At 46.0% G+C, this 23,816-nt stretch overlaps 1 protein-coding gene across 1 annotated transcript; it reads right to left on the bottom strand.

Annotated features, from left to right (window-relative positions):
- Window positions 1-137: 137 nt before the first annotated feature.
- On the bottom strand, window positions 138-22,915 carry LOC132207576 (utrophin-like). Its single transcript, XM_059643531.1, has 3 exons — window positions 22,854-22,915; window positions 6,161-6,281; window positions 138-281 (listed from the first exon to the last, which is right to left on the bottom strand). Exons 1-3 carry the CDS (start codon window positions 22,872-22,874, stop codon window positions 172-174), a joined length of 252 nt encoding a protein of 83 aa, XP_059499514.1. The 5' UTR covers window positions 22,875-22,915; the 3' UTR covers window positions 138-171.
- Between the last annotated feature and the right edge of the window lie 901 nt (window positions 22,916-23,816).

Here is a 23,816-nt window from a genome sequence, read left to right as displayed (position 1 = left end):
TTGCTTGTTCTAACAGTTATTATCTCGCAGAGAGGAAAATGCAGTTTGAAAGCAATGGAACATTATCGATGAAGAAGTTGATGCATAAATTGCTGCGATCTTCCAAACTACAAACTCACCTTCAATTCTTTCTTGGTCAGAGCATTATGCCGGCGCAAATGAATCGTGTTCTCAAAGGGACTTCCAAAACCATGGAATTGAATTTGCATGTTGATTTCTTCTTCCCTCTTCAGAAATGCAAAGTAGTATCGTGATGAAGCTTCCAAGGCGATGATTGTGTCCTTCAATGAACGGAAAAGTGACTTTTAGCTTCATGGAAATATTTCACTACTTCTATAGACATGAAAGGCAAACATTCTCCCTGCATATGACCCAGTCTCATTTTATCGTATCTTTCTGATTTTACATGCCACGGGATAATCATCGCAGTGTAACAGAAATGTTGATCATGGAAATTTATCACTGTTTTCATAAATAATGGCAAATTTTCAACATCTTGCAATTGTATGAAGGCTCAGTCTCATCACACCTCGCCTGCTGCACAAAGACATTCTTACACTGCTTTCAATGTTAGGGCTCAAACAAAACACAATCATGACACAAATGCATCAACACACCACTTTCAACAGGATCTGATATCCTTGCCAGGCACTGGAGGGGTTGCGGAGACTGGTGAGTGGATAAAGTCGTTCCTCTGTTCAAGCAGGAAAACAGGAACTTTCCAGGAAACTACAGACTGGTGAGTGTCTCATGTCTCAAAGGTATGGGCTAATAAGGGACAGCCAGCATGGCATTATGCGGGGCAGGTTATGTCTTACCAAGTCAGTGAAGTTTTCAAGGAGGTGACAAGGGTGATCAATTCGGGTAGAACAGTTGATAGCATATACATGGATTTTACGAACGTTTTCAACAAGGTCCCTCATGGTATGCTCATCCAGAAGATTAAGATCCATGAGATCCATGGTGACTTGGCCTGCCCATATAAGGCAGACGGTCGCGGTGGAAGGCTAACAAAGATCACACAGTATAGGGCTGGAGGAACACAGCAGGCCAGGCAGCATCAACAATGTCAGCTTTCCTGTTCCTCTGATGCTGCCTGACCTGCTGCGTTCCTCCAGCTCCACACTTGGTTAACTCTGATTCCAGCATCTGCAGTTCTTGCCGTCTCAGTGGTGGAAAGCTGTTTTTCTGGCTGCAGCTCAGTGACGAGTGGTGTTCCGCATCGATGTGACTTCTGCTGTTTGTGATATATGTAAATGACTTGGTGGCAAATGTAGATTGGGGATTACTAAGTTTGCAGATGATATAAGGACCAGTGGACTTGTGGACAGCATGGAAGGTTGTCAAAGGACACAGCAAGATACAGACCAATTGCAAACACGAGCGGAGAAATGGCCGATGGAATTTAATCTGGGCAGGCATGAGGTGTTACATTTTAGGAGACCAAGTGTTAAGGAAAGGGATACACAGTTAATGGCAGAACCCCAAACAGCAGTGATGTCCAGAGGGATCTTGGGGTCCTAGACCATAACTCCCTGACAGTAGCCACACAAGTAGATAGGGTGGTCAAGAAGGCATATCGCATGCTTGCCTTTATTCATAGGGGAACTCAGTGCAAGAGTCAGGATGTCACACTGCAGCTTTACAAGACTTTGTTGAGACCACACAAAGTATTGCATCCAATTCTGGCCGCCACATTACACTTAGGATGTGCAGGCTTTGGACAGGGTGCAGAAGAGATTTACCAGCATGCTGACTGGAATAGAGGGTATGAACGAGAGGGAGGAGCTGGAAAAACTCTTCGTTTTCTCTGGGGCAGTAGAAGCTGAGGGCAGGCTTGATAGAAGTCTATAAAATTAGGAGATATTTCAATACAGCTAACGGTCAGAAAACTTCTCCCCCGGAGTTGAAGTGTCCACTACTAGGGGGCATGCATTTACGCTGAGAGGGGGGAAGTTCAAAAGAGATGTGAGGGGCAAATATTTCACACTGAGCATGTTAAAAGTGTGGAATACATTGCCCGGGGTGGTAGTGGATGCAGATACGATGAAAGCATTTAAAAGGGACTTTTAGTTCCGTGCACGAATATGCAAGGAATGGAGGACTATGGATCAAGGACAGGCAGAAGGGATTTTTTCATTTGTTGTCATGTTTGGCCCAACATGGTGGGCCAAAGGGCACATTCCTGTTGCCGTCGTGTTCCAAGTTTTATGCTCACTTGTATCATGATTACAAAAAGTAGGATTGGGAATAATTTTTGAGAAGCGTTTGAGAACATTATTTCATGTTAGGACAAACGGGATAAGGATGAGGTGACACAGCACAATCAGATCTTGAAGCCCATGATGAATCATAGGGACCTCACAAGCACCAATGATCAGAGGGATCTCAGGATCTTGATGTGTATGCCTGTTGATCCCACAATGTAATGGACCAGGTCGTTGAAGTGGTTTGGAAGGCAGATTGGATACTTGTCTTTATTAGACTTAATATTAAGTGACAGAGTTTCAGAATAGGCAGGGTATGTGCAACACTGTTGGGCCGAACCAACATTAAGTCAACGATGAGAAAATACAGTGAGAATTGGACAACGATCAGGCTTGGCCTGAGAAAGGATAAGTTACATTTGCACCATACAAGTGCGAAGCAGCAATCAGCTCCAACAAGAGAGAATATGGCCATATCAAAAAAATTCCATGTCCTTACCCTCACATCATCGTTACATTTATTTTTTTTTAAATGTGCAAGTGCAATCCAAGCCATGCAAGGCTACGGGCCAGGTGTTGGAAATGAGGTCAGAACAATTCAGTGCTTGTCCTTGACTGTCACAGAATCTGTCAGCTTAAGAATGCATTTCTCCTGTATTGTAGACTACTGAGGTGCTTGGCTATCCACTAAACCAAGGTTAACACTGATCTAAAACTAAACTGGGTCAGTTATATAATCAGCAGTAGCCAGGTCCATAGTGCAAAACACCCTGCTGTGGGACAGAGTAAGGCAAATCCAAGTGAGCGAGTGTGGTTGGAGACTCATTCGTTGGGGGCATAGATTCTGTTGCCACATTTGAGACACCAGGGCTGCGTGTTGCTTCCCTGGTGCAAGGTCAAGGACATCTATGAGTGGTTGCAACAAATTCTAAAAGGGGAGGGTGAGCAGCCAGAGGCCACGGTGCACGTTGGTACCAATGACATCGGCAGAAAGAGGGATGACATTCTGCGGACTATGTGCAAGGAGTTAGCAAAGAGGCTGAAAGGCAGGACCGAGAGGGTAATAATTTATGGGTTGCCATGAGTGCCACATCTTAGTGAGCTAAGTCATAGAAAGATAGGTGAGATGAATGCATGGTTAAGGAGCTGGCACAGGGGGCAGGGTTTCTGGTTCATGGATAATTGGGACCGTTTCTGAGCAAGGGGTGACCTGTCTAAGAGGGATGGGAGGCAAGACGCTGTCAGCGGGTCAGGACAGAGGGGACAAGTCGTTGTGAGCGGGTTACGACGGAGGGAACAAGTGCCTGTGAGCAGGTCAGGAAGGAGGGGCAAGTCGCTGTGAGCAGGTCAGGGCTGCGGGGGCAAGTCACAGTGAGCGGGTCAGGGCTGCAGGGGCAAATCCCTGTCAGCGGGACAGGGCTGCAGGGGTCAGTCCCTGTCAGCGGGACAGGGCTGCGGGGGCCAGTCCGCTGTGAGCGGGACATGGCTGCGGGGGGCAGTACGCGGTGAGCAGGACACGGCTGCGGGGACCAGTCCCTGGGGGTGGGTCAGTGCAGCGGGGGCCAGTCCCGATGAGCGGGACAGGGCTGCAGGGCCCAGTCCCAGTGAGCGGGAAAGGTTTGCGGGGTGCAGTAGGCGGTGAGCGGGACTGGACTGCGGGGGGCAAGTCGCTGTGAGCAGGAGAGGACTGCGGGGGGCAAGTCGATGCGAGCGGGTCTGGGCTGCTGGGGCATGTCCCTGTGAGCGGGACACGGCTGCGGGGGCCAGTCCCTCTCAACGGGTCAGGGCTGCGGGGTCCAGTCCCTGTGAGCGGGACACGGCTGCGGGGTTCAGTCCCTGTGAGCGGGTCAGTGCTGCGGGGGCCAGTCCCTGTGAGCGGGTCAGGGCTACGGGGGCCTGTCCCTGTGAGCGGGACATGGCTGCGGGGGGCAGTACGCGGTGAGCAGGACACGGCTGCGGGGGGCAGTACGCTGTGAGCGGGACAGGGCTTCGGGGCCCAGTCTCAGTGAGCGGGAAAGGTTTGCGGGGTGCAGTAGGCGGTGAGCGGGACTGGACTGCGGGGGGCAAGTCGCTGTAAGCAGGAGAGGACTGCGGGGGGCATGTCGATGCGAGCGGGTCTGGGCTGTGGGGGCATGTCCCTGTGAGCGGGACACGGCTGCGGGGGCCAGTCCCTCTCAACGGGTCAGGGCTGCGGGGTCCAGTCCCTGTGAGCGGGACACGGCTGCGGGGTTCAGTACCTGTGAGCGGGTCAGTGCTGCGGGGGCCAGTCCCTGTGAGCGGGTCAGGGCTCCGGGGGCCTGTCCCTGTGAGCGGGACATGGCTGCGGGGGGCAGTACGCGGTGAGCAGGACACGGCTGCGGGGGGCAGTACGCTGTGAGCGGGACATGGCTGCGGGGGGCAGTACGCTGTGAGCAGGACACGGCTGCGGGGGGAAGTACGCTGTGAGCGGGACAGGGCTTCGGGGCCCAGTCCCTGTGAGCGGGACAGGGCTGCGGGGCCCAGTCTGCTGTGAGCGGGACACAGCTGCGGGGGGCAGCACGCTGTGAGCGGGACACGGCTGCGGGGGGCAGTACGCTGTGAGTGGGTCAGGGCCGCGGGGGCCAGTCACTGTGAGTGGGTCAGGGCTGCGGGGGCCAGTCCCTGTGAGCAAGTCAGGGCCGCGGGGGCCAGTCCCTGTGAGCGGGACAGGGCTGCGGGGGCCAGTCCCTGTGAGCGGGTCAGGGCTGCGGGGGCCAGTCCCTGTGAGCGGGTCAGGGCTGCGGGGGCCAGTCCCTGTGAGCAGGTCAGGGCTGCAAGGGCCAGTCTGTGAGCGGGTCAGGGCTGCGGGGGCCAGTCCCTGTGAGCGGGTCAGGGCTGCGGGGAGAAGTCACTTCGGGCGGATCAGGACTGCTGGTAGAAGTCACTGTGAGCGGGACAGGACTGCCGGGGGGAAGTCACTGTGACCGTCTCAGGAATGCAGGGGCAAGTTGATCCAGTGAATTCAAATATGAAATTACACGAAAGACAGCAATGAATTTAAAGCATCAAGAGGAAAGGGATTTGGAATCGAGCATTAGTTCGTGGGGATGGAGCAGCGCTTGGAATATTGCCTTCAGTTCTGGTTGCTTCATTACAGGGAGGATGTGGAAGCTTTAGTGAGGGTGTAGAAGAGAGTTAGCAGGATGCTGCATGGAATGGATGGCAGGTCTTAGGAGAAAGGGTTCGGGGGCGAGGACTTTTTTCATTGGAGCAAAGAAGAATGAGAGGTGACTTGATTGAGGTACACAAGATGATGAGAGGCATAGCTGGAGTGGATAGTCAGAGATTTTTTCCCAGAGCAGAAATGACTATTACGAGGGGGAGAAATTTTAAGGTGACTGGAGGAAGGAGGAGGGGAGATGTCAGAACTAAGTTCTTTACACAGAGAGTGGCGGGTGTGTGGAATGCACTGCTGGCAGTGGTAATGGAGTCAGATACATTTAGAGACTTTTAAGCGACTCTTGGATAGGCACATGAAGGACAGTAAAATGAAGGGTATGCAGGGTAGCTTGATCTTAGTGGGATAATAGGTCGGCACAACATCGTGGGCCGAAGGGCCTGTACTGTTCTTTGTTCTCTGTTCAGCCAAAGGTTCTTTTCTTTTGAGGAGCGGGGAATTGATTGTCGTTTTTAAAGACAGAACTGGAGGACAGAGAAAGATATCAAGGAAGGTTGCACGTTAGTGACAGTATCAACAAGTCCTCAGCAGATGCACTCTCTGAGTAACTACACTGTTTTGAAGGCGAGAGGACCAATGATATCATTAAGCCCCCCTTGTTTTTGTATTGTGTATGTCTGACATATGCGCAAATGGACAACCTCACTCTCCTGCAAAGCTGCAGAATGAATCATGCTGCAATATTTGTCAACTCCCAAATGGGCATTGATACATTCGTAAATCTCACATCAATAAACTTACATCTCAAGGTTCTCACCTTCTAGGACTGTTTGTACTGGGAAATAACCCAAACGAGGATGCTTGGCCAAGTATTTCTTTGATCTGAACTTATTTTTCAGCACCTTGGTGAAATCACGCACATCTTCACCTGATGTTGTCTAAAAATGTAAAATAAATCAAATTTAGTTCAGAATTAACAATGAACCAATCGACTCAACTCACTCGATAATCCATGCTCTCCCTGCTAAATGTCTTTGAAGATGTAAAATTGAAGAGTCTGCAACTCTGAGGGATAAAGTCGGCTATCTTTCTGTAAGATTATGATAAAGTTAGATATGTCTGAATGTGAGTTTCAGACTATTAAGCTTCAGTTTCATAGAGTCAGACAGCATGAAAACAGATCCTTTGGTCCAACCAGTCTATGTTGATCACAATCCCAAACTGAACTAGTTCCACCTGCCTGTGCTTGGCCCATATCTCTCCAAACATTTCTGTCATCTTTCTATCTTCTGGCTACAACATCACCTGAGAAGAATTCTCCATCTTGTGGCCAAATACTAGAACTATACAATTAAGTCATTTCAAATGATACACAGATCCAGGATTCACATTAGTGGCCTTTCTGGTTGAACTGCTAATTATTTTAACAATAGTGCATTTTTTTGTCCAATTTTGCCATATAATCCAGTGATCCAAAATTCATCTCATTGGGTTTAATTTTTTTGGTTTTCTGCACTGTGTCAAAGATGAGATCAATACATTGGTGAGAAATTATCTTGGTTTGGAGATTCAAAGTCACTATAGTCCCAGATGGGACCACAGGGCTGCTCTCACAGTCAAGAGAGATATCTGGAGGTGGTTTAAATTGAAGGTTACCACACCTCAGATGAGGAGACAGGTTGAGAAGGAGACTCCTTCATTGTAACTTCAGACAGTGTAGTATCCCATGCTGTTGGTATCATTCTGAATTACAAACCAGCCAACTGAGCTAACTGGCTCCCAGGCAAAATATAGAATCAGTTTGGGTAGAGATAAGGAGCAGCAAAGGAAAGAAGTCACGGCTGTGACAGTTTCAGATTCATAGATCCCCTGACAGAAGATACAGTCCAGGATAGCAGAGAGGCTATAGACCAAGAAGTAATGGGATCTTGTAAGAAAGATGTTACCATAAACTGTGAGTCCAATTGGCACAGATAGCCTGGAAGATTCTTTTTTATTCACGGGATGTGGATGTTGCTGGCTAAGCCCAATTACCCTGGAGAAGGTGGTGGTGAGCTGCCTTCTTGAATAACTGCAGTCCTTAGAGCAGTGCTGTTCAGAAAGAAGCTCCAGAATCTTAACTCAATGACTATTAATGAACAGTGATATCGTTCCGAGTCAGGATAGTGTGTGTGGCTTGGAGGGAAACTTGCATGGGGCACTAATTATACATTACTGATGATAGAACAGATGTTGAAGGTGGTGGGTGGGGTACCAATCCAACAGGCTGCTTTGTCCATATGATTCAAGCTTCCTGAGTGTTGATGGAGCTGCACCAGTCCTGACCAGTGGAGATTACATTCCTGACTTGGGCTTGATAGATGGTGGACAGGCTTTGTGTAGACAGGGGGCTCATTATTCACTGCAGAATTCTTAACCTCTGACCTGCTCTTGTCGTCACAATAACTATAAGTTTGGTCCAATTCAGTTTCTGGAAACCTGATAAGCCTCAGCATATTGGCAGTAAAGGAGTGGAAGTCATGGGGCAATGGTTAGATTCTCCTTAATGGTGACGTTCATTGCCCGTAAGTTGCACAGCACAACTACCACTTGCTTCTCATCACTTATGTTCCGTGGACATGGACTACTTCAGCATCTGAGGAGCTATGAGTGGTGCTGAACATGACACAATCAACTGAGAACATCCCCACGTACGACCTTCTGACGGAGGGATGGCATTTGATCAAATAGTTGAAGATGGTTGAGCTCAGGGCACAAATTTACGTAACCCCCGCAGTGATGCTTTGGAGTTGGGGCAACTGACTTCCAACAACCACAACCACTTCCTTTATGGTAAGGTTCCAGCCGGCAGAGGGTTTTTCACCTGATTCTTACTGACTGCAGCTTTGCGACGGCTCCTTGATGTCATATTTGGTTGAATGGCACCTTGATGTTAAGAGCAGTTATCTACCCCTCAGCATATATTCACAGAATGCATTTGGAGTCTTAAAACTGTACCACTGGAACCAAGCAGGGATTAAGATATTTTAGACCTGGTAGTATGTTTTGAGATACAACTCATCAATAGTATAGGATTCTCTGGGTAAGAATGATCAGGATGTGGTAGAATTTTACATCAAGGTCGAGGTCGAGAATTCGGTCTGAAACTGTTTAATATCTTAAACTTTCATTGAAGATAATTCAGGAGTATAAAGGCAGAGTTGAACTGGGAAAATAGTTTAAAAGGTAAGACCATAGAGAAACAATGGCAGATGTTTCAGGGGATATTTCATAACTCTGAACAAAAATATTGTCAATTTAGAATGAAAGGATGTACAGCTAGAATGCACCATGGTGCCATCTGTTGCTATCTAAGAAAGTTAAAGATAGTATAAATTGAAAGAAAGATTGGAAAATTGTGGAACTGGAAATATTTCAGATGTGAACAAAAGATGACCAAAGTAATAATGAGGGAGACATTAATATAAATACAGTAAAGGCTTCCACAAGTGTATCAAAAGGAAAAGAGTAAAGACAGTGAATAATGGCTCATGAGAGGGTGAGACTGGGGAATTCATGATGGGAAATGAGGGTAATGGCACAAGCTTTGAACCAATATTTTCCATCTGATTTCACAGTAGAAAACATACAAAAAATATCAATGGGCGAAAAGTAGGGAGCGAAAGGGAGAAGGAAATCCTCAAGGAAACATTGAGGAAAACTGAGAAGATGAAGTTAACAGGTTCCCTGGGACCTAAAGACTTGGATCCCAGGTATGCAAAGAGTCCAACCCCACATCGTACCATCAGAGCTTTATTTCTTTTAATAATACTCCATAAACTTCAACCCCTAATTACTAGCTCCCATATTTATACAACCAACTCACACTCAATTCATCCTCAATTAATACAGACATAAAACCTGTTCCCTCACTTCGTTAGTTCTCAGGCATCCCTTCAGACTAAATTAGATGATAACATGGAGGATTATAAGAGTTGACTGCAGAGATGAGATTAAATTAGGTTCCCTACAGTGTGGAAACAGGTCCGACAGCCCAACAAGTCCACATCGCCCCTTGCAGCATCCCACCCCACCCCTATAACCCAAACACCACTGAACACGATGGGCAATTCAGCATGGCCGATCCACCTAGCCTGCACATCTTTGGACTGCGGGAGGAAATTGGAGCACATGGAGCAAACCCATGCAGACACAGGGAGAATGTGCAAACTCCGCACAGACAGTTACCCAAGGCTGGAGTCGAACCCGGGCCCTGGCGCTGTGAGGCTGAAGAGCTAACCACTGAGTCACCGTGCTGCCCAAATGGATGTATTGGCTGTAATCTTTTCTAGATTGTGGAAAGATCCCAGCAGAATGCAGCGAAGTACGAATTTACTTCGTCTAAAGTTTGTCATTGGGAAATTGCTAGAATTTATTATTGAAAAAGGCAGCAGCAAACCATTTAGATCATATTCAGGCAGATTTGATAAGTTAAGTGAAAAGGATAAATTTAAAAATATGGTGAATCCATTTGAGTTTCTACTTCAAGGAATTCTAATTCTTCAACAAACCGGGTCGTTGAAGCGAAATTAGCAGATGTCGTTAATTTGGATTTCCAAAAGGCGTACATGAAGCACAAAAATTTAGCTTCTATGCACAGCATGTATTTTAGAAGGCACGTGAGGTGCAAATCTTTATTTCAAGGAGGGAAGGAGTGAAAATCTTTCCTCACAAGACATTGGTGACGCCACTCAAGGAGCACAGTGTACAGTTTTGGTCTATTAAGCGAGGATATGCTTACAACAGCAGTTCTCAGAACGTTCATGATGTTAATTCCAGGGGTAAAAAGGGTTATTTTGTGCAGAGTGAACTGGACAATGTTCAGGCTCAGCTGGTAACATGCTGGGTCAAAATCCAAAATTCCCTCCCTAATGGCATTGTATCTACCAACAGCAAATGTACTTTCAGCAGTTCAAGAAGGAAACTAACTGCTACCTTCTCAAGGGCAACGAGGGACAGTTGTGCTTCAGACCTCAAATGCCCGTTCTCATTTAGAAAATAATCTACGCCTCCATTTTTCCTACCAAAGCACATAACCTCACAGTGTCCCACACAGTCTCTGTCTGCCACTTCTTTGCCCAGTCTCCGAGCCTATGCAAGTCCTTCTTCAACTTCCTCACTGCTATCTGTCCCTCCATCTGTCACTGTGTCGACTGTAAACTCAGCAACAATGTCTCAGTTGCTTCGTACATATCATTAAGGTATGACGTGAACTGTTGTGGTCCCAACACTGATCCCTGCAGGACTCCACTAGTCACCAGCTGCCATCCTGTAAAAGACCCCTTTATCTACACTCTCTGCCTTCTGACAGTCAGCCAATGCTCTATCTGTGGCAGTACCTTGCTAAAACACTATGGGCTCTCATCTTATTTGGTACCTTCTCAACAGCGTTCTGGAAATCCAAACAAATCACATTCACTGGCTTCCTTTTGTCTAACTTGCTCACTTTCTACTCAAAGAATTCTAACAGATTTGTCAAGTAGAACTTCCCCTCGATGAAGCTGTGCTGATTCAGCCCGATTTTGTCATGTACTTCCAAGGTCTCTGCAATCTCATCCTTAATAATGGACTCTAAAATCTTACCAATGATTGAGGTCAGGATAACTGGCCTATAATTTCCCTTCTTCTGCCTCTCTCTTTTCATAAACAGGGGTGTTGCTTTAGCCATTTTCCAAATCCCTGAGATCCTCCCTATCTCCAGTGATTCCTGAAAGATCACCACTAATGCCTCAACAATTTCCTCAGCTATCTCCTTCAGAACTCTGCAGTACAGTCCATCTGGTCCAGGGGTGATTGGTCCACCTTCAGACTTTTCTGCTTCCCGAGCACCTTTTCCTTAGTTATGGCTATGAAATTCACCACTGCCCCTAACTCTCAAAGTTCTAGTATGCGATGGGTGTTTTCTACCATGAAGACTGATACAAAGTACCTGTTCAGTTCCTCTTCCATTTCTTCATTCCTCATACTGATTCTTCAGCCTCCTTTTCCAGTGATCTACTGCTACTTTTTAATGTCAGTTGCAATACTGGTCAAAGACGATATCACAGCTGTACTGAAGGAGGGCCCCATGGAGGGCTCAAGCATTGAGGCAATATGGGTAGAACTCAGAAATAGGAAGGATGCAGTAACAATGCTGGGGCTGTACTACAGGCCTCCCAACAGCGAGCGTGAGATAGAGGTCCAAATATGTAAACAGATAATGGAAAGGTGTAGGAGAAACAGGGTGGTGGTGATGGGAGATTTTAATTTTTCCAACATTGACTGGGATTCACTTAGTGTTAGGGGTCAAGATGGAGCAGGATTTGTAAGGTGTGTCCAGGAGGGTTTTCAAGAGCAGTGTGTATGTAGTCCAACTCGGGAAGGGGCCATACTGGACCTGGTGCTGGGGAATGAACCCAGCCAGATGGTTGAAATTACAGCAGGGAGTGACTTTGGAAATAGCGACCACAATTCCCTAAGTTTTACAATACTCATCGACAAGGATGGCAGTGGTCCTAAAGGAAGAGTTCTAAACTGGGGGAAGGCCAACTATACCAAGATTTGACAGCATCTGGGGAATTTAGATTGGGAGAAACTGTTTGAAGGTAAATCCACATTTGATATGTGGGAGGCTTTTAAAGAGAGTTTGATTAGCGTGCAGGACATGTTCCTGTGAAAATGAGGAACAGAAAAGGCAAGATGAGGGAACCATGGGTGACAGATGAAATTGTGAGACTAGCCAAGAGGAAAAAGGAAGCATAGATTAGGTCCAGGCGACTGAAGAGAGATGAATCTTTGGAAGAACACGGGGAATTTCGAGCGCATCTGAAACGAGGGATGAAGAGGGCTAAGAGAAGACATGAGATATTGCTGGCAAACATGGTTAAGGAAAATCCCAAAGCCTTTTATTCATATATAAAGAGCAAGAGGGTAACTAGAGGAAGGATTGGCCTACTTAAGGACAAAGAAGCAACGTTATGCACTGAGTCAGAGAAAATGGATGACATTCTTAACAGAGATAATGGGAACTGCAGATGCTGGAGAATTCCAAGATAATACAATGTGAGGCTGGATGAACACAGCAGGCCAAGCAGCATCTCAGGAGCACAAAAGCTCCTGAGATGCTGCTTGGCCTGCTGTGTTCATCCAGCCTCACACTGTATTATCTTGACATTCTTAACAAATACTTTGCATCGGTATTCATCAAGGGGAGGGACATGACAGATGGTGATGTGAGGGATAGATGTTTGCTTACTCCAGGTCAAGTTGACACAAGGAAGGATGAAGTGTTGGGTCTCCAAAAAGGCATTAAGGTGGGGATCTATACCAGGTTATTGAGGGAAGCGAGACAGGAAATAGCCGGGGCCTTAACAGATATCTTTGCAGCATCCTTAGACACGGGTGAGGTCCCGGAGGACTGGAGACTTGCTCATGTTGTCGCCTTGTTTAAGAAGGTTAGCAAGGATAACCCAGGTAATTATTGACCAGTGAGCCTGACGTCAGTGGTCGGGAAGCTACTGGAGAAGATACTGAGGGATAGGATCTGTTCCCATTTGGAAGCAAATCAGCTTATCAGTGATAGGCAACATGGTTTTGTGCAGGGAAGGTCATGTCTGACCAACTTAATAGAATTCTTTGACGACGTGACAAAGTTGATTGAAAGGGAAAGGCTGTAGATGTCATTTACATGGGCTTCAGTAAGGTGTTTGATAAGGTTCCCCATGGCAGGCTGATGGAGAAAGTGAAGTCGCATGGGGTCCAGGGTGTGCTCGCTCGATGGATAAAAAAAAAATGGGCTCGGCAACAGGAGACAGAGAGTAGTGGTAGTAAGGAGTTTCGCAAATTGGAGACCTGTGACCAGTGGTGTTCCACAAGGTTCTGTGCTGGGACCACTGTTGTTTGTGATATACGTAAATGATTTGGAGGAAGGTGTAGGTGGTCTGATCAGCAAGTTTGCAGATGACACTAAGATTGGTGGAGCAGCAGATAGTGAGGGGGACTGTCAGAGATTACAGCAGAATATAGATAGACTGCAGAGTGTGGCAGATAAATGGCAGATGGAGTTCGATCCGGGCAAATGTGAGGTGACGCATTTTGGAAGATCTAATTCAAGGGCGAACTATACAGTAAATGGTAAAGTCCTAGGGAAAATTGATGAACAGAGACACCTGGGTGTTCAGGTCCATTGTTCCCTGGAGGTGGCAAGCCAGGTGAAGAGGGTGGTCAAGGCGGCATACGGCATGCTTTCCTTCATCGGACGGGGTATTGAGTACAAGAGTTGGCAGGTCATGTACTGTTGTATAAGACTTTGGTTCAGCCACATTTAGAGTACTGTGTACGTTACCAAAAGGACGTGGACGCTTTGGGCAGGGTGCAGCGGAGGTTCACCAGGATGTTGCCTGGTATGGAGGGTGCTAGCTATGAAGAGAGGTTGAGTAGATTAGGATTATTTTCATGAGAAAGATGGAGATTGGGGGTACCTGATTGAGGTCTACAAAATCATGAGGGGAGAGACAGGGTGGATAGCAAGAAGCTTATTCCCCAGAGTGGGGGACTCAATTACTAGGGGTCATGAGTTCAGAGTGAGAGGAGGAAAGTTTAAGGGAGATAGGCGTGGAAAGTTCTATACACAGAGGGTGGTGGGTGCCTGGAACGCGGTGCCAGCGGAGTTGGTAGACGCAGACACATTAGCGTCTTTTCAGATATATCTGGACAGATACCTGCAACAGGTATGAGATTGTTGCTCTCTGTACGGTTGAGGAAAAGGACTGTGGACAGGATGAGCCAGCTGACCATGGCACCGTGGCGCACAATGTCATTCAAGAGGGGGGGAGCAAAAAGACAGGTAGTTGTTATCAGGGATTCTATAATTAGAGGGACAGATAGTATCCTGTGCAAGCTGCATCGGGCGTCCCACACGGTGTGTTGCCTGCCCGGTGCCAGGGTGCGAGACATCTCCGACCGGGTTGAAAGGATATTGGAGCAGGAGGGGGAAGATCCGGTTGTTGTGGTCCACGTTGGGACTAACATCATAGGCAAAGCTAGGGTAGAGGTCCTGCTCAGGGATTATGAAACACGAGGAAAGAAATTGAAGTACAGGTCCTCAAGGGTCATAATCTCTGGATTACTGCCCGAGCCACGTGCCAATTGGCATAGGGAAAAGAAAGTTAGGGAAGTAAACATGTGGCGAAGGAATTGGTGTGGGAAAGAGGGATTCCATTTCATGGGGCATTGGCATCAGTTTTGGAACCGGGGGGGATCTGTACCATCGGGACAGTCTCCACCTGAACCGATCTGGAACCAGTGTTCTAGCAAAAAAGATGAATAGGGTGGTCAGTAAGACTTTAAACTCGTGAGTCGGGGGGAAGGGAAAGTGAAAGAGACAGGGAGTATGGAGTTAAATGGAAAGATAAGCAACAGGATAGCATGTGTACAGGTGGATTTAAGCTCGAGGCAGACTAGGAATACAGCAAAAAGGAAGGATAACTTAAGGCATCTTGGCATGTCCAACCTCTCTCATATTGATAAGAAAGCTCGCATTAAGACACTTCATCTAAATGCTCTTAGCATTCGCAACAAAGTAGATGAATTAACAGCACAAATCCTCTTGAATGATTATGATGTGGTAGGCAGCACAGAGACATGGTTGCAGGGAGCTCAGGACTGGCAGTTAAACATCCAAGGATTCACAACATATCGAAAAGAGAGGGAGGTGGGCAGAGCAGGTGGGGTTCCCTTGTTCGTTAAGAATGGAATGAGATCTACGGCACTAAATGACATAGGGTCAGAAGATGTGGAGTCTATGTGGGTGGAATTGAGGAACCACAAAGGCAAAAAAAACTATAATGGGAGTTATGTACACACCTCCTAACAGTGATCAGGATGAGGGGCGCAAGATGCACCAAGAAATAAATAGGGCACGTCAGAAAGGCAAGGTCACGGTGATCATGGGGGACTTCAACATGCAGGTGGATTGGGTGAATAATGTTGCTGGTGTATCCAAAGAAAAAGAGTTCATGGAATGTTTGCAGGATGGCTTTTTGGAACAGCTTGTGATGGAGCCCAGAAGGGAACAGGCTATTCTGGACTTGGTGCTATGCACTGAGCCAGACTTTATAAAAGATCTTAAAGTGAGGGAACACTTAGGAGGCAGTGATCATAATATGGGAGAGTTCGGTCTGCAGTTTGAAAGAGAGAAGGCAAAATCGGATGGAATGGTATTCCAGTTAAATAAAGGTAATTACAGGGGCATGAGAGGGGAATTGACGAAGATCGACTGGAAGCAGAGCCTAGCGGGGAAGACAGTAGACCAACAATGGCAGGAGTTTATACGTGTTACTGAGGACAGAGTACAGAGGTTCATGCCAAAGAAAACAAAGATTATCTGGGGTGGGATTAGACAGCCATGGCTGACAAAGGAAGTCAGGAAATATAACAAAGTAAAAGAGACAGCCTATAAAGTGGCCAAGAGCACTGGGAAATCAGAAGATTGGGAAGGCTACTAAAACAGACAGAGGATAACAAAGAGAGCAACAAGGAAGGAGAAGATCATTTTGAAGGTAGGCTAGCTAGTAATATTAGAAATGATAGTCAAAGCTTCATTCAATACACAAGAAACAAATGAGAGGCCAAAGTAGATATTGGGCCGCTCCAAATTGATGCTGGAAGGCTAGTAATGGGAGATCAGGGAATAGCTGAAGAACTCAATAAGTACTTTGCGTCAGTCTTCACAGTGGAAGACATGAGTAGTATGCCAACAATTAGGGAGAGTCAGGGGGCAGAGTTGAGTACGGTAGGCATTTCAAAAGAGAAAGTGCTAGAAAACCTAAAGGGTCTAAAAATTGATAAATCTCCTGGCCCCGATGGGCTACATCCTAGAGTTCTGTGGGAGGTGGCTGAGGAAATCGCGGAGGCATTGGTCGTGATCTTTCAAAAGTCACTGGAGTCAGGGAAAGTCCCAGATGATTGGAAAATTGCTGTTGTAACTCACTTGTTTAAGAAAGGATCAAGGCAAAAGATGGAAAATTACAGGCCGATTAGCCTAACCTCAGTAGTTGGTAAAATTCTAGAATCCATTGTCAAGGATGAGATTTCTAAATTCCTGGAAGTGCAGGGTCAGATTAAAACAAGTCAGCATGGATTTAGTCAGGGGACGTTGTGCCTATTAGAATTCTTTGAAGAGGTAACAAGTATGTTAAACCAGGGAATCCCAGTAGATGTTATCTATCTAGACTTCCAAAAGGCCTTTGATACAGTGCCTCACAGGACGCTGCTGAGCAAGGTGAGGGCCCATGGTGTTCAAGGTGAGCTACTGGCTTGGATTGAGGACTGGCTGTCTGACAGAAGGCAGAGAGTTGGGACAAAAGGCTCTTTTTCAGAATGGCAACCGGTGACGAGCGGTGTCCCGCAGGGTTCAGTGTTGGGGCCACATCTGTTCACCTTATATATTAATGATCTGGATGAAGGGACTGGGGGCATTCTGGCGAAGTTTGCCGCTGATACGAAGATAGGTGGACAGTCAGGTCGTACTGAGGAGGTGGGGAAGCTGCAGAAAGATGTAGACAGTTTAGGAGAGTGACCCAGGAAATGGCTGATGAAATTCAATGTGAGTAAATGTGAGGTTTTGCACTTTGGAAAAAAGAATACAGGCATGGACTATTTTCTAAATGGTGAGAAAATTCGCAAGTCAGAAGTGCCAAGGGATCTGGAAGTGTTGGTCCAGGATTGTCTACAAGTTAACTTGAAGGTCGAGTCCGTAATTAAGAAAGCGAACGTAATGTTGTTGTTTATCTCAAGAGAGTTGGAATGTAAAAGCAGCGATGTGCTTCTGAGGCTTTAGAAGGCTCTAGTTAGGCCCCATTTAGAATACTGTGTCCAATTTTGAACCTCAGGAAGGACATACTAGCCCTGGAGCATGTCCGGCGGAGATTCACACGGATGATCCCTGGAATGGTAGGTTTAACGTATGATGAACGGCTAAGGATCCTGGGATAGTCCTCGTTAGAGTTTGGAAGGTTGAGGGGAGATCTAATAGAAACTTGCAAGATAATGTATGGTTTAGAAGGAGTGGACGCTAGGAAGTTGTTTCCGCTAGGCGGGGAGACTTGGACACGTGGGCACAGCCTTCAAATTAGAGGGGGTAAATTTAAAACTGAAATGAGACGACATTTCTTCAGCCAGAGAGTGGTGGTCTTGTGGAATTCATTGCCGCAGAGTGCATGGAGGCCGGGACGTTGGATGCCTTCAAGGCAGACATCGACAAATTCTTGATCTCAAAAGGAATCAAGGGCTATGGGGAGAGTGCAGGCAAGTGGTGTTGAAATGCCCATCAGCCATGACTGAAATGGCGGAGTGGACTTGATGGGCTGAATGGCCTTACTTCCACTCCTATGTCTTATGGTCTTATGGACAGGTACGTGGATAGGCAGGGAGCAAATGGACACAGACCCTTAGAAAATAGGTGACAGGTTAGACAGAGGATCTCGATCGGAGCAGGCTTGGAGGGCCGAAGGGCCTGTTCCTGTGCTGTAATTTTCTTTGTTCTCTTTATTTGTACTCTTGCCTTTCTCATACCTTTTCTAGCTGAAAAAAACTCATGCAATTTTTTTCCATATTACCCTCGTTAATATTGCCCTCAAATTTCATCATCTTCCCCCTTATTGCCTTTTTACATGTCCGCCGCTAGTTTTCAAAAGGCTTCCCAATCCACTGGCTTCCCACTAACCACAACACATTTTATGCTTTTTCTTTTGCTTTCATCCTGTCCCTGACTTATCTTGTTAGCCGTGGTTGCTGATCCTTTCCTGATCTCAACTCCACTCTCCTGCCTGCTCCCCATGGCCCTTTCTCCCTATTTTTCATCAGAAACATATCTATTTCTTTCTTGAATCGGTCGATTGGTGCTGCCTCCATTGCATTCAGGGGCAATGAATTCCACAGATTCACAACTCTCTCCTCATCTCCATTTTGAACATTCCATCTCTCACTCGATAGCTACAGCTTCTTGTTTGAGACTGTCCCACAATGGCGAACATGTGCTCAATGCCCATCTTTTCAATCCCCATCTTTTCAATCCCCTTTACTATTTCATATACCTCAATCAGAACCACCCCCTCACTCTCTCGAACACCAGCAAGTACAGGCACAAGCTACTCAGCAACTTCTCATATGACAGCCCTTTCATCCCGGGAATCAATCAGTCCAACCTCCTCTGAACTGCCTCCAGTGCAGATGTATCCATCCTCAGTAAGGGGATCAAAACTGGACACAATACTTTGGTCTCACCAACACCCAATGTGTTCGGAAAAACACTGTGTTACTTTAATGATCCAGTCCTTTGGTGATAAATGCCAGAGTTCCATCTGCCTTTCTTATGCTATGCTCTTCCTGCATACCCACTTTCAGCTACAAAGACAGCCAGACAACTCTGCACTGACACACTTTGAACCTTCCCTCCATTTAAATAAAAATTCGCCCTTTTTCTCATGGACAAAATAGGCAAGCCTTGTGCTTATGCACATTAACCACCTGCCAGATTCTGGTCCATTCTCCTCGCCTGTCAATATTCAGCTGTCTCTGTTTAATTTCACATCACAGGCTGTTTTCCCATCTCTTTCAGAATCATCCACGCATTCTGTTATGTTACATTTTGTCTCTGCTTACATATCATTTGTATACGTTACAAAGAGTTCAGGTCAGAGACCTGAACCCCGCAGCAACCCACCAGTAACAATTCACCATCCAGGCAAAGACTCATTTATCCTGACACTCAGCTTTCTGTCAGTTAGCCAGCCCTTTATTCAAACCAATATTCTACCCTTAATCCCCTTGGATCTAACCTTCTGGTTCACTTTTTTATGCAGCAACTGGTCAAATTCTTTCTGGAAATCTCGATATGCCACATCCCTCGGATCCCTGTAGAAGATCCTCAATTCTGCCACCTCATCAGCTCCTGACTTCATTACAGCTTTTGTTCAAACATGGTCAAAAGAGTTGAATTCCCGAGGTGAGCTAAGGATGGCTACATTTGACCGAGTGTGGCATCAAAGAGCGCTCGCATAACTGGAGCTGGTGGGAATCCAGCAGAAACTCACCACTGGTTGGAATAATATCTGTACAGAGGACGATATTTTTTCATTCTTGAATCGGAAAGAGGTAATTGCTGGTTAGACCAGCTTTTATTGCCCATCCCAAATTGCCCAACTGATATTTGGAGTTCCATGTAGGCCACAGCAGGCCACGCAGTTTCCTTCCCTAAAGAACATAAGTGAATCAGATGGGGTTTTCCGACAATTGGCAATGGATTTACGATCATCATTAGACGCTTAATTCCAGATTTTCATTGAATTTAAATTCCATTATGTGCCATGGTGGAATTTGAACCAGGTCCTCAGAACATTACCTGAGTGTTTGGATTAATAGTCTAGTCATAATACCATTAGGTCATCGCCTCTCATGATTGGCATTTTGGTTGTTAGAGGTCACCTGCAGGAGGTCCTGAGGGTACAGTCCGAAGCCTAACCATCTTCAGCTGATTTATCCCATCATCTCTCCATCATAAGCTCAGAAGTGGGGATGTTCACCAGGGATAGCAGAATATTCAGCATCATTCACCACTCCTCAGATACTGAATCTGTCCATGTCCAAATGCAACAAGGCCAGAACGATGTCTCGGCTTGGGCTGGTAATTGGCAAGTCGCATTTATACTGCACAAATACCAGGTAATGACCATCTCCAGGAAGAGAAAATCCATAAATTGTCCCTTGACATTCAAAGGTGTCACCATCACTGAATTGTCCGCTATCAAAATCCCGGGTTTTACCACTGAACAGAAATTCAACTGGACTTCCTATTTAAATGCAGTGGCTACTAGAGCAGGCCCAAAGCTCCGATTACTGCATCAAGTGACTCACCTCCTGATTCCCCAAGCCTGTCCACCAGCTACATGGAACAAGTCAGAAGAATGGTGGAATAATCCCCACTTGCCTAGATGGGTGCAGCTGCGAAAGCACTCAAGAAGTTCGACACCATCCAGGAAAAAGCAGCCTCCTCCCTGCAGTGCTCAATAGCAGCAGTGTGCACCATCTATGAGATGCACTGAGAAATCTGCAAAAGATCCTGAGACAGGACTTTCCAAACCTGTGACAAATTTCATCTACAAGGGCAAGCGTAACAGATATATGGGAACAGCACCACCTACAACACCCTGTCTAAGCCACTCACCATCTCAACTTGGAAATATATTGCTGTTCTTTCACTACCACTGGGTCAAAGTCCTGGAAATTCTCCCCTGACTGACTGAGTCTACCTACAGCACATGGGCTACATTGATTCACCAATTACAAGGGTAACTAAGGATGGGAAGTAAATGCTGGCCCAGTTAGCGATGCCAATGGCCCAGAAACAAATAACAATTAAGTATCACCTATCTCCTCCTAATTCCAGTTTCTCATGCAGCACCATTCTGATTATTCTATAAAACCTGGTCTTTCTGTGGCAATGCTCAAAGCTACACACAGTACTCATTTGTGATCAAATCACATTCTGCACAATATTAAGAGCCATCACTGGCTGATGAGTATGATTGCCCAGCTTGGAAATTCCATATCACAGGTCATGAGCTCTGTGCGGGTTGATTAGCCTCAACTAGAGCCACATATCTGACCACATGTTTAGGAGGTCTTTCAGTGTGATGGAAGTGGTCTTGGCCTTGAGAACACCAGCATTCCTTTCTCCAGTTCCTTTACCACACTTCAACTTCTTGTCTGGTGCTGTTGAAGAATTATGTGCCTTCATACAGGAGATTCAACAAGTTGGTTTCTTCTGAATGGGGATATCCCATACTTTGACCTCGATGTAGTATTTCTTGAAGGAACATTTCAAGGTCTTTGAAATGCTTCCTTTTACTTCTTGATCAGATGCCTTCCTTGAGTTGGCAAAAATTTACTTTGGTAGTCATAACTTAGGCATCCAAAGTACATGGCCAGCCCAATGGGGTTTGTTTCAAATCATCATGGCATCAATGCTGATGCTAGGAGGTTTTTCCTCCTAGCTGATGTGGAGAATCCATGACAAAACTGTGCTGAAAGGGTCTTGAAGTGGCAGCTCTATGTTATCCAGGTTTCACAGTCATATAGAAGAGGCTGAACGATGCATGCCTTGAACTCAAGGATCTTGCGATCAGCACAGATGTCACAATTGTGCATTCTCATCCTCTGGAGTCCAAAGGTGCCACTCGCAGATTGGACGTAATGTTAGAATCTCTGTATCGATGTCAGCCTTAAAAGAGAGAGAGCGTCCCATCTAAGGGAAATGTTCTACATTTGGGAGGATTTCTCTATTAATTTTGATGAAAAGATGGGCCACAACTTGACAGATTGGTAAAGGATTTGAGTCATCTTGAGGTTCGAACACAGAACATAACAGCGCAGTACAGGCCCTTTCGGCCTTGATGTTGTGAAACCAACCTGAAGCCCATCAAAACTACACTATTCCATTATCATCCATATGTTTATCCAACGACCATTTAAATGCCCTTCAAGTTGGCAAGTCTACTACTGTTGCAGGCAGGGCATTCCATGCCGTTACTACTCTCTGAGTAAAGAACCTACCTCTGGCTTCTGTCCTATATCTATCACCCCTCAATTTAAAGCTATGCCCCACCGCGTCAAACATGGCCATCCGAGCCAAACGACTCTCACTGTCCACCCTATCTCATGCTCTGATCATCTTGTATGGTTCTATTAAGTGGCCTCTTAATCTTCTTCTCTCGAACGAAAACAGCCTCAAGTCCCTCAGCCTTTCCTCATAACGCCTTCCCTCCATACCAGGCAACATCCTGGTAAATCTCCTCTGCACCCTTTCCAACGCTTCCACATCCTTCCTATGATGCGGCGACCAGAACTGTACGTAATACTCCGAGTGCGGCTGCACCAGAGTTTTGTACAGCTGCAACATGCCCTCATGGCTCCGAAACTCAATCCCTCTACCAATGAAGCCTAACACACGGTATGCCTTCCTAACAACCCCATCAACCTGGGTGGCAAATTTAAGGTTGAGGCTAATTCTTCAGTATACTTCTGCAAAGGCCTTAAGGGAGATTTGAAGACTTCTGCGAGCGGAAATGACGTTGTGAACCACATACTGAATCTCCATAAGCGAGGTCAGTGTCATTTTCTTCGGTGATTTTAACTGGTTGAGGTGAAAAGGTTTTCCATACATCCTGTCCAGGCCACTGAGAAGCTTGTTCTTGATGAGATTAAGAATGGTGGTGACAAAGCTGGAGAAAAGAGTGGGCGTGAGCCTCAACTTGACCTCAAAGAGCTTCTGCACAACATTGTATTTCTGGTATTGAAGCCTGATTTAAGCTGTTGGCCTTTTATCATTTTAGCAAACTACTTCAACTTTGAGGGCAGATTGTATTTAAATGGTTAAATCCCTAAGTTTCCACAGATCGGAATAATTCTATCAAGTGGAACAATGTATTACTCACTGAAGTGCAGTACTCCACCATTGGGTAATGTAACTTGTGCCCCTTGGATGTGCGTCCCGAAAAGAAACAGCTTCGGCAGATGTCATAATTTAAGTGTTTGAGGCTGCGGCACCTATTAAGGAAGAACAAGAAGTAAGAGAAATGTTCATTTTTGTTTGGATATTTTTAACCATCCAAGGAATGCAAGTTAAGTAGTTAAATTATGTATTTTTTTTATTTTGAAGAAACGGCAAAATTGTGTGGGGAGAAGCAAATGCTAGGTCAGTCGAGGAAAACTGTCCCAACTCCCCCAGTCAATTTTCATAATGGGATATCCCATCCCTGGAATTATTTAAATTGCTTCTGCGCTGCAACGTTCCCATGGTATGGAAGGTTTTCATCTGCCACGGTGGCATAAACCTATTTAGAAGTAACCTTGCCAGAACCTTCCTGGAAAAGGTAAATCTGACGAGCAGCGATTGTAACATGTGAAGCTGTAAAGGCAACACTGAAGGAGGAGGACACACATTTTCAGCTCAGACAGCAGAAGGGAAGTACTCCAGGGAAAGAGAAGAAATAGCGAAGAAATAAACTGCAATAATGGCTGAGTCACAGTGGTATAGTGGCAATATCATTGAGCTAAATGCTCTGGAGAATGTAGGTTCATGTTCCAACACTGTAGCTGGTCAAATTTACATTTCATTAAAAAATACTCAGAACTAAAAGTTATTTCCAGCAACACTATCATGAAACTATCAACAAATGTTGGTAAAAACCCATCCGATTCACTCATGTCCTTTCGGGGAGTATTCGATCATCCTTACACCACTACATGTGGCTGCAGAGCCACAGCAATGTAGGTAGCTCTGAACCACCCTCCCAGCCATCCACTCAGTTCCACGGCAATTAGTGAAGGACAACAAATGATAACTTCACCAGTGATAGCCAAATCCCTTGCAAGAATGGAAAATGTTCTCATGAAAT

This window comes from Stegostoma tigrinum, unplaced genomic scaffold (genome assembly GCF_030684315.1).
Source record: "Stegostoma tigrinum isolate sSteTig4 unplaced genomic scaffold, sSteTig4.hap1 scaffold_103, whole genome shotgun sequence".
Lineage (NCBI taxonomy): Eukaryota > Metazoa > Chordata > Chondrichthyes > Orectolobiformes > Stegostomatidae > Stegostoma > Stegostoma tigrinum.
This window is presented reverse-complemented; position numbering and strand designations above follow the sequence as displayed.